The sequence below is a fragment of the Gekko japonicus genome, unplaced genomic scaffold, assembly GCF_001447785.1.
Source record: "Gekko japonicus isolate JY-2015 unplaced genomic scaffold, Gekko_japonicus_V1.1 scaffold433, whole genome shotgun sequence".
Classification (NCBI taxonomy): domain Eukaryota; kingdom Metazoa; phylum Chordata; class Lepidosauria; order Squamata; family Gekkonidae; genus Gekko; species Gekko japonicus.
This window is the reverse complement of record NW_015160222.1, coordinates 720430-731602: the sequence shown is the minus strand read 5'-3', so window position 1 is coordinate 731602 and position 11173 is coordinate 720430. Positions and strand designations below refer to the sequence as shown.

General features: G+C 45.5%; 1 protein-coding gene across 1 annotated transcript; it reads left to right on the top strand.

Annotated features, from left to right (window-relative positions):
• The first annotated feature begins 726 nt into the window (after positions 1 to 726).
• LOC107110486 (vesicle-associated membrane protein 2-like) lies at positions 727 to 9275 on the top strand. The gene is made up of 4 exons (XM_015411275.1): positions 727 to 743; positions 3061 to 3178; positions 7003 to 7161; positions 9216 to 9275. Exons 1-4 carry the CDS (start codon positions 727 to 729, stop codon positions 9273 to 9275), a joined length of 354 nt encoding a protein of 117 aa, XP_015266761.1.
• Positions 9276 to 11173: the final 1898 nt, after the last annotated feature.

Here is an 11173-nt window from a genome sequence, read left to right as displayed (position 1 = left end):
TAACAGAAGAGAGGAGGGATTGACAAGTGAATTCTCTATATGTTTGTCAAGTGTTTTTGGCTGTGCCAAAGTTGGTCCAGATCATTTTCTGCATTTACTTTAGCAGGAATGAGATCATAACATTGCCCCCTCCAGGCTTCCAAAGGAGTTTTGATGGACATGCTGTTTATCTGTGATTAAAGGCTCTTTTGTCTGAACAGAAACTTGATAAAGGAATTGTCATCACTCCCAAGCAAATGGGTGATATGCAGCAAGAGCAGCCAGAGAGACTGAAAAATGCATGTACATATTGAGAGACTGCTGGACTTGGGCATAGGATTTCACATGACGGGGAGGGTAGCAGGGAAAGGGGTAGAACTCACCTGAAGCACTTGTATCTCTTTGAAACATAAGCTGTTCTGGTGATTATTATTATTATTATTATTATTATTATTATTATTATTATTATTATTATTATTATTATTATTATTATTATTTGTTAACCTGGTGCACAATTTCATCACTATTCATCAGGGCTCTGGTGATGTGGAGAGGAATGATGCATACAGATGGTGTTTTCTTGGTCTGTCATTATGGGGGAGATATCAGCTCTGTAGGGAGGGGATTTTTGTGCAGGAAGGGTTTTTGTGTGGTGGTGGGGGGTTTGTTTGTTTGTAGAGGCATGGGGATTTCCTTCACAGGTCTAGGCAGTACTTTATGCCCCTCTGCAGGAGGAACTGGTGAGACATGGTTCAGAAAAGACAGTGAGTCACAGCAGTGTGGGAGTGAGGAATCATTACGAACCATCAGACCAGTGGGTGTTAGGAAAGCTCACTGGCCTGTGTTCAGCCACTAGGACTGATTGGATCTGTCGGAGTTCACTGAGGGGATGTTTGTGGAAAAACAAGCTTGTGGCAGGCAAAGACTTGTCTTGTGTCTTAATTAGAATGGAAACAAATATGTGTTTCCATTTATTAAAGCAATGTGATAAATTGTTCATTTTTAGAGAAATTTGGCAAATTTACATGTTCTTTTAATAACGAAAGAGAGCGAGGATATAGTTTAGCATTTAAAGCACTGGATTTGCATGCTGGAGACCTGGGTGTAGGAGAGGGGCTAAATGATACAGCATCTGCTTTGCATGCAGAAGGTCCCAGGTTCGATCCCCAGCATCTCCAGTTAAAAGGATCAAGTAGTAGGTGGCATAAAAGATCTCTGCCTGAGACACTGGAGAGTCAGTGCCAGTCAGACTGACCTTGATAAACCAATGGTTTGACTCAGTACAAGATAGTTTCATGTTTTCATGTGATGCTTCACATATTCCCAAATCCCTATATGGAACTTTGAACAGATGCATATATGTGAGGATTTTAAAAGTCTACAGAGAATTACGACCATCTCACACCTCAGGTCCTCTCCCTCACTCCCAGGGACATCCACAGACAGGGTAGGCCAGCCCCCTTTAATAATCAGCCCTCATTCATGCAGAGGTATTGGGGTTGGGGCTCAACCATCCTTCCAATCACTCGCCGCCACCATTCATTCATATCCTATAACATATGTGTACAGGCCGAGATATTAAATTGTGTGTATTTCTTTCCCTTAGACACGCAGCCCACAGGGTTAATCAAAACAATACACTTTTATTTATAGGAACAAAACATGGAAGAAAGTAAAGTCTGAAAAACAACCTTTCGCTTCCACTAAACGTTTGAACTAAGGTCCTATACCTACAACTGGGATCCTTTAGTTCCAAATTTACTATTTCCAGCCTGTTCCAAGCAGCTCTTCTATCCAGTTCCCCTCAGTCAGAAAACCTTCTTTTCACCTCAGCGGCTAGGCTGTCTACTGGTCTGCTGCTTTCCCCCTGCCTGTCACCCTTTCAGCTGCTGTTTCCAAGTCTCCTGCTCTCAATGTTCTGTCAGCTCTCATGGGCTGCTCTTAGGGAGAGGCTGAACCTAGCCTGTCCGTCACACAGCGCAATGGCTGCAGCAACACAGCAGATCCCAGGGAGGCTATAGAAACTTTGAACAGGTGCCTGGAGGCAGTTTTTGGATGGATGAGGGCTCCAGAGCTGAAACTTAATCCCAGAAAAACAGAGATGCTACTGGAGAGGGTGGAGGTTTGATCAAGGAACTGGGATGTCTCCTGTTCTGGACAGGGTTGGACTCCCCCTAAAGTAGCAGGTTCATAGCTTGGAGTTGCTGCTGGACCCTGGTCTCCTGTTGGATAAACTGGTGGCAGCGGTGGCCAGGGCTGCCTTAAACCAGTTTCAGCTGGTAAACCAGTTGCCTTTCCATCATGATGCATGCCCTAGTAACGTCTAGATTAGACCACTGCAATGTGCTCTACATGGAGCTGACATTGAAGAGTGTCTAGAAGCTCCAGTTGGTACAGAATGCTACAGCCAGAAAGTTGACTGGAGTGGGTTGTAGGGACCATATCACTCCAGTTTTGTTCCACCTACTAGACCACCAACCTAGACAGGATATGGAGGGCATATGCTGTGTGGGAAGGCAGTACAGCCTCTAGAGTTTTGCATAGTGGAAACACCAACCAAACCAGCACTCGGATATTTTGCATGGTAGCCAATGTATTTGATAAAAGGTGGATCCTGACAAAAATGTCTGCTAACAATTTTTGCTGATTTCCTCCCTCCTTCTGCACACCTCCAATTTGCCTCTCATGCTATTCCTGGAGGTCCCCTGTACCCCAGAAACCAGACTTGGGGGAGATCAGTGGATAGGCAGGGGAGGTAAAGAAGTTCCTGAAAGGAGGGACACGCAGTGGTATTTCCAGGGAAAAGGAAATTTGAGAGTGCTGAGGGCCTTTCCTAGTTAACAGGTTGCTAGCTCTTCAAGCCCAGACCATTGGCTTTTCCTTCCTCTCAGTTTTACAACAATACTTCTCACACCTACTCCAGTAAAGCAGATCAGGAAGAAGTGGGCAGAGACTTCCAAAGGTACGGCATTATTAAATGACATAGTTGCAACTCTGGTCTTGACAGAAGTGGACTTCTGTAGCAATAATGAAAGGCACGTGCAATAAGATTCTGTAATATTTGCTGCATTTTTAAACTAGGTCAGTGCCAACTCCTTCCTTGGGTGCCAGTGGTGGTCCTGGTACCGGAGGAGCCCCTCTCCAGACCAATGTGACTAGCAATCGAAGGCTGCAACAGACACAAGCCCAAGTGAATGAGGTGAGTTCCGAGAGACTTCACTATGGCCCTTTTCACATTACCATTCTAAACTGGATGTTATTCATTATTTGCCCGATTTTGAGTAAAGCGATATAGGGACGGGGGTTTCATACAGAGAATTTCCTTCAATTAATGAGCCATCTCTGATGCGCTATGGTCATTTCATACAGTGCCGCTTTTCCCTGCCCTTTTTCGCCATGCGATCTTCCTCTGACTTAAAAAAAATGTTCTAAGCACACTCTCTTGCATATCCTGGGGGAGGAACGAATGAACAGGCCCCTCGAATAATCTTAGAACATACCAAATGGGCAGCAATGGGATCACCACTTGCAAAAACTGAGCCCAAGGTCCACCCACTGCATCATTGCTGTTCTCACTGCCTTCTGTTCTCTTGAGCCACCTCCTCCTCATTGCCACTCACCCGCCGCTGCCACCATCACACAGAGAAATGGGTGCAAATGAGACAGCCAATATAACTGTGGCTCCTCCCCCATTTCTACCTTTTCCTCCTTTTCAGTTGCACCACCTCCTTGCCATTCTTTGAGGCCAGATTTAATCATGATAGAAGTTCTGGTCACCACACCTTAAAAAGGCTATTATAGCTTTGGGAAAAGTGCAGAAAAGGGCAACTCAAATGATAAAAGGGTTGGAACACTTTCCCTATGAGAAAAGGTTACGGCGCTTAGGGCTCTTTAGCTTGGAGAAACAACGACTGAGGGGTGACATGACTGAGGTTTATAAGATTATGCATGGGATAGAGCAGGTAGAGAAAAAGGTACTTTTCTCCCTTTCTCACAATACAAAAACTCGTGGGCACTCAATGAAATTGCTGAGCGGTCGGGTTAGAACGGATAAAAGGAAGTACTTCTTCACCCAAAGAGTGATTAACACATGGAATTCACTGCCACAGGAAGTGGTGGCGGCTATAAGCATGGACAGCTTCAAAAGGGAATTAGATAAGCATATGGAGCAGAGGTCCATCAGTGGCTATTAGCCACTTCCTTTTTGTGGGGGCCAGGAGGCCCTACAGAGCATGTGCAGCCTGCAGGTCTGCCTTTAGAAGAGGGTGGGAAGCAGCCAATGAAGAGACACCAGTAACTCTCTCCTAAGCTGAGAAAAGAAGCTGGGGAGAGGAGAAGGACCAGAGTGTTACCAAACCCCCATCACTCTCAGTAGAGATGCCACAGGAGGCTGACGGCACCCTGTAAGTCGCAGGAATGCAGAACACGCAACTCGCCCCCCATGTAGATCTGTTTAAATTAAGCGGACTAGTTAAATAAATTTATGAAGGTGAGAGAATTGCTGGAGAAGGTAAAATGAGTTTTCTTCTTTCATGTTTGGCAAGAAATTGACCTTTTTTGTGTTTCCTGATCAGCTGGCAACACCGGGTGGTGACTTAGCATTCCCTTTCTGCTGCTGCTTCACAGGGCGGCACAGGTCAAAGAGAAGCATCTAAGAATCTCTCACTACACTAAGTTCTCATACAACAAATGTTGGGGAAATGCAATATGCTTGCAACAGAGGCAGGTTTGGGGGGGGGTTGGTGGGAGTGCTCTTGCACAATAAATATATGATATCAGTGGAAACAAGGTCCATTTAGAAAGTTATAATGCAATGCCATACGTAACATAACCCTTAGGTGGCACCAAACACCATAAAACCCCATCACTGTAAATGAATTCCAGAGGCTTCACCATTTTGTTAGCCTATTCTAACAAAAGCAAGAGTCCTGTGGCACCAATTAAAAAAACAACAACTGTAACAATAAAATTGTTAAGGTGCCGCAGGACTTTTTGTTGTCATTATGGTATAATAAATGGAGCTGAATCAAAGGAGGAAGCCAGTTTTAGTGACTTCACTTTTGCTTCCCTGAAAAGCTTCCTTTTTTTTTTTTGCATTGTGCAGGAATAGAGAAGGAATGCATCCCTGTTACTGAGGCAAGCAGGTCACAGCTTCCTGTCTTACTGCACTGTTGTTTCATTGCAGTGCAGGGTGGCAAAAGAAAGAGCACCTACTGGTTACCACAGCTGTGGAGACACCCTTCCTTCCTCCCCAGTAGAAACCATGTGGCCTCCTTGGTAGGGTTGCTAGATCCAGGGTGGGAAACTCCTGGAGATTTGGGGATGGAGCCTGGGGAAGACAGAGACCTCTGTGGGGTACAATGCCAAAGAGAGTCCACCCTCCAAAATATCCATTTTCTCCAGGAGAACTGATCTCTGTAGTCTGGAGATGAGCTTTAATTCTGGGGGATCCCCAGATCCTACCTGGAGGCTGGCATCCTTACTCCTTGGCCCTCTGTGATGGCAGCACACAGCCAAATCTGTTTGGCTATGCGCTGTGACATCATCACATCAGCTATGGGATCCTATGGTGGATGAGGTCATAGAGAGAAGGAAAATGAAAAATCATGTCAAACAAGAAAGGGGGAAGGGGAAGAAAGTAGCTGTAAACAGTCTGAAAAGTATACTGGGGAAAACGTTCAATGCCCCCAAAAGTGCTACTTATGCATAAAGGCTCCCATATGTGAATATGCATCGGAATACACAACTATGGCTCAAACAGGAATTAAGGTGTCATGGGAACCATGTAGCCTGGTGCCTTTTACAAGACTCTTATTCCATGAACAAGAATTCTTATTGCAAACTCAGCTGCAAATACATGACTTTGTCTATAAACATTTGTCCATTACACTGTTGTATTTCAACTAACTGGAAGCAAGACAGTCCTTCAGAAGTCCTCTTGTCAGTTTATTTACAACAATGGAAAAATAACTGGTTCTTAAGGGTAAGTGGAATTATGGAAAGACAAACGTTTAGTACTTCATTGTCTAAGAACATTTGACCTGGAGTGGGGGGGGGGGGACCTCAGATTGCTGCATCAAACATGACAACTTCAATGTTCATCTTCCAAGTCTTTCAGTTTGATTATCTCACTTCTCACACCAGTAGTTGAAATTAGAATGTCCTGATAACTTCAATAAACAAGCCATTTTTTTTGCCATCAAGTCGATCCCGAAGGGTTTTCAAGGCAAGAGACATTCAGAGGTGATTTGCCTTTGCCTGCCTCTGTGTCATGGCCCTGATGGTCTCCCATCCAAATACTAGTCAGGGCTGACCTTGCTGAGCTTCCAAGGTCTGATGAAGATCGGGCTAGCCTGGGCTGTCCAGGCCATATCAAAGTCATCAAAGTTTTATTCTCTTTAAGAAAGGAAGGCGAGTACAGCTGGATTACCTCAGCAATGGGAACACATGCTTTTCTGTCTCAGTAACGTCATTTGCCCTTAGTGGCATCATGTGGCCAAACCAGACTGGTTACATGGTCTGTGATTGTATGATCTCTTATTGACTTGGGTCATGTAGTGAAATAAGAAATCATATCAAGCAACAGAGAGGGGGATATTAAAATAAAAACAACAAAATAAAACAGATGTAAAAGTCTGAAATTCTGGTTGCACCACTGAACTTTCAGTGTTTTTAATACATGGTTTTATGTCCTGTTTCTGAAAGGCACCATGAACAAATGCTGTTAAGCGAGCATGTTTTTGCATGTTTTTCTCAGAATCAACTTCAACCAAGAGTCATTTACCATTAAATGTGCTTAGGAATGCATCTTAAAACATGTAAACTGTCAGTCCTCTGCTTTCCTGTACAGACTTTCTGGTATTGGTATTGTGAGCTCAACACAAATAAATGTGAAACTTTGGCTTAATTGTTACAGAAAAATGATCCGTGTGATCCTTTGCAGTTTCATGTCTTAATGATCACCCTTGTACTTTTCACTGTTTTACAAATAGGTTCTCTAATTTTTTGATGTGTCAATTTCAGGTGGTGGACATAATGAGGGTCAATGTGGACAAAGTACTAGAAAGAGACCAGAAACTTTCAGAGCTTGATAATCGGGCAGATGCATTGCAAGCTGGTGCCTCACAATTTGAAACTAGTGCGGCCAAGCTGAAGAGGAAATATTGGTGGAAAAACTGTAAGGTAAGACTTGCTATTGTAAAGCTAAATCAGCTCCTGATTCTTAACTTAACTTGACATGCAATTGCAAAGATTGCCGTGTATGAGTCAGCTATAGTGAACATTCTAAGTTGACATATGTAGGTCACTGTCAGGGAACCGCACAGCCCAAGGCTGGAATGTAACCTAGTGATCTAGTATTGACTGGGTGTGGTTTCAGAGTCCTTTTTAGGAAAGAAAGAGCTATGTGCAAAATTGGCAGCCGGCCCCAGCTTATTTTGCACCCTAGGCGAGGATCCCTTCTAGCACCACCACCCCCGTGCACCCACCAAGACCTCCACCCCAACAGCTTCGGTCATCAGAGCAGGGTTTTCTGCAGGGGCTAACATGGGAAGGGGCAAAAAGGACACCCGCTGGCACACATGCCTTATGCCTTCTCTGTTGCGCCCCCCCCCCCCCGAGGAAGGGGCTGCCTGAGGAGGCCAGGAAGGCTTTCTGCCCCCAATGCAGAACTGGACTGTTCCAGAGGGCTTTTCCAATACAGGCACGAGGGCTGCCCTGTACTAAACAACTGGGGCCCGGGGCCCATCCTCCTGTGTGTCGCCGACTGATGAAACGAGGCTCCTACTCAGGCATCTGGTGGGCTCTACAGCCTTCAGTCCAATGCCCCTGACTCTTGCCCCTCATCAGGAAGACAGCGCATCATCTGTCCCCCGGAGGGCTGGGTGGCCTCCAAGGGAGGATCGGGCTGTTCGGCAGGCAGAGGCACAGAAGGCGTCACGAGCCGCCAGCCAAGCCCTTGGCGGGCAGCCGGGTCCCTCCCTCCTTGTCGCTGTCAGGAGAGAAGGCAGCAACCCGGGAAGGCCTTTTGGCGGGGGGGCTTTTGGCAGGGGGGCGGGTGCAGTTTGGCACCCCTAAGGGCCGGGCTGCCCTAGGTAAATGCCTAGTTCGCCTAGTGAGCAAGCCGGCCCTGTCCCTGACATTGGAAGGCCATATGAAACCTCTGGATTGGCCTGGGCTGGTATAAAGACTAGAAGCCCAGACTTCTTGCTCTTCCCTAATCCACAAAGCAATACCTTTTGCCTACTACACTTCAGGTTTCAGCTCCAATAGCAGTGGGATCCCCAAGGCTGGAGGGTTACTTGATTTCCAGTGAGAGTGAGTGTAATTATTAAGAGGGTGGGACTGGTGGGTCTTGGATTCAAGCTGCTGCTGCTCAATATTTTGACCTTGGGCCATTCACTATCTCTCTGCCTAACTTACCTCACAGGCTTGTTATGAGGTAGACCATTCTGAGCAACTTGAACTAAAAATGGGATAAAAAATGTAAGCAGTAGAAAGACTTTTGGTGCAGCTGCTGCAGCCCATCCAGGCCCTGACTATCTTTGAAAAATTGCCAAATGTCCTAAATGATAAATAAATGCAAACTAAAATGGAGTCCAGATCTAAGAATGAACAGATCATAATTGTGGCACAGCATTTAATGGTGGAAGTAACCCACGGACCTTTAAACAGTACTATGGCCCCTGCCACACGGCAGGGGAAAAGCCCTTTAAAGCGCGGCTTTTAAAAGCCGCGCCAACGTTGATACGGCTCGGCGGGATCCCACGGATCCCCCGGCCGAGCCGCCTTTTCTCCCCGGCGCGATCAAACACCGGAGAGAAAAGACGGCTCTAACCGGGAGCCGGCCGAACTGCGCATGCCTGAGCATGCGCAGTTCGTCTCCGGGCCGGGGTTGTGCCGGCGCAAAGACGCGCCGGCGATCAGACGCCCGGGAAGAGGCGCCTCGTCCATTTGAACCACCGAGGTAGGTGGTTCAGTTTGAGGCGCGTTTTCCCGGGAAAGGGACAGTTCGGCCACGGAAGCAAGACGCTTCCCAGATGTGGTGTGATCGCGCCGGTTTGATCCGGCCCCAAACTGTCCCGTTCCCGGGCCAAATCGCCTCGTGTGAACGGGGCCTATGTATGTGTTTTCTGGAAAACCTGACATATCTACACTGGAAGAAAGTCAGCAGCTTCTCAAACCACCCTGGCAAGAGTAACACTTCTCCACCCCCCACCCCCAAATTCTCTTTTCAGATGATGATCATCCTGGGCATAGTATGTGCGGTCATTCTTATCATAATTATAAGTGAGTAACATGCATTTTCATTTTCACACAGTGTTTCTTTAATTTCATGCCTTTCAGTGAGCTGAATGAAATAATGGCCAAACATTTACCAAGAGTCCAGTATTGTAAATAATTTGTCCCCAGGTGCTTCTATAGGGATTGCAAAGGGGTAGCTGTGTTAAAGGTAAAGGTTCCCTTGCTTGAAAGGCAGTCAAATCCGACTCTAGGGTTGCAGTGCTCATCTCCGTTTCAAAGCCGAAGAGCCAGTGCTGTCCGAAGACATTTCCGTGGTCATGTGGCCGGCATGACTAAACACCAAGGCGCATGGAACGCTGTTACCTTCCCACTGAAATGGTACCTATTCATCTACTTGCAATTTCTTGCTTTCGAACTGCTAGGTTGGCAGGAGCTGGAACTAGAGACGGGAGCTCACCCCGTCATGCGGCACACTCGGGTGTCGAACTGCTGAACTACCGACCTTCCACAGCCTGCAGTTCAGCGTCTTAACCACTTGAGCCACCGCAGCTTCTGTAGTTGTGTTAGTCATAGCAAAATAAAATGAAAGTCTAACAATTAAATGTTGTTAGCACCTAAAGACTAAGGACATATAGTTGTTATACTTTAAAATGCCACTGAACTTTTGTTTAGTTCTTCTATAGGGAGACATAAATTAAAAATGCTGTCTTTGGGGTTGAGGAACAACTGGTTTTGTAGGGGTTTTTTTAATGGCTTGATTTTCTGAATAGTAAAGGGGCTCCACTTCATGACTGAGTAAAATGCTTGTGCAATGATCAGGGTCTAATCTTGGTCTTTTTTAAATCAACAACAAAAGTCCTTCTGATAGTACAGTCATTCATTAAATCAGCTACTGAACAAAGCGTTTCTGATGTCTTGGGCAAAACGGCTTATGGTATCTAATAAGAAGCTCAAGACATGTTGTGATTTCATCATAACAACAAGGGATGTTCAAACACGAGCAAGCAAATGCTGATGTTAAGATATGACAATATGTATGCAGCATGTACAGTAAGGAAGTTGGCATGATGGGGAAATATGTGAGAGCGCCAGATGCCATATTGTCCTCGTTGCTGCTTCAACCAAAGGCCTGGCGAACATCTTTGCCTTGCATGCTCTGAAGAAAGGTAATAACTCCTGCAGGGCATGGATGTCTTCTGGCAGAGAGTTCACCAGGCAGTGGTCAGGGCCGAAAAATCCCTGGGCCTGGTTGAGGACAGTTGGACCTCCCTCAGGTCGGGGACCACCAGGAGGTTCTTATTTCAGGGTTTGGTTCAGGGTCAATCAGAGTTTGGTCCAAGAAGTCAACACTATCAGCAATTCAACAGGGATATATCAGCCAAGGATGCCATAACCACCCCTTAATACTCTAGACCACTGAATGAAAACTGTGTTTGGATGGCATACAGTTATAGCTTCATAACCTTATGCCAGAACTTGGAAGTTTTTGAACAGTGTTTTGCACTGCCCGGTCTGGATCTAATCCAGTTTGGATCTTGACCATCTGCTTACATGTGGCCATTTTAGTATGCATAGTGGTTTCAATAAGAGCACTTGTGATCTCAGAAATGTTAATGGCTGTTTTTGCATAAATAAACAACTCATACCAAAATTTCTCATGCATTTATGTACCTGTATGGTTTACTTAGATCATTTATATTCTGCTATTCTATACCAAGCATGCCCATATTGGCTCACAACAGATAAAAAGAAAGCCAAAAACTCACAATAAAACAATAGCTATTAACAAGTTGAAAAATCAAGGATAAAATTCCTTATCAGGGACTTCCAGAATCAATCAGGAAACCAAACAAAGAGAAGACAGTAGCAGAAAGTCCTTTCCCTGGAGCCCTCACTAAATGTATTTCAGAGTCCATAGCAAAGTCCATTTGGGCAATTTCAAAATACTGAG

What these genes read in the sequence shown, in the direction of transcription:
- LOC107110486 (XM_015411275.1), top strand. An exon ending in CACAAGCCCAAGTGAATGAG is followed by an intron (nt 3,179 to 7,002) that starts GTGAGTTCCGAG and finishes TGTCAATTTCAG; the next exon opens with GTGGTGGACATAATGAGGGT. An exon ending in ATTGGTGGAAAAACTGTAAG is followed by an intron (nt 7,162 to 9,215) that starts GTAAGACTTGCT and finishes TTCTCTTTTCAG; the next exon opens with ATGATGATCATCCTGGGCAT.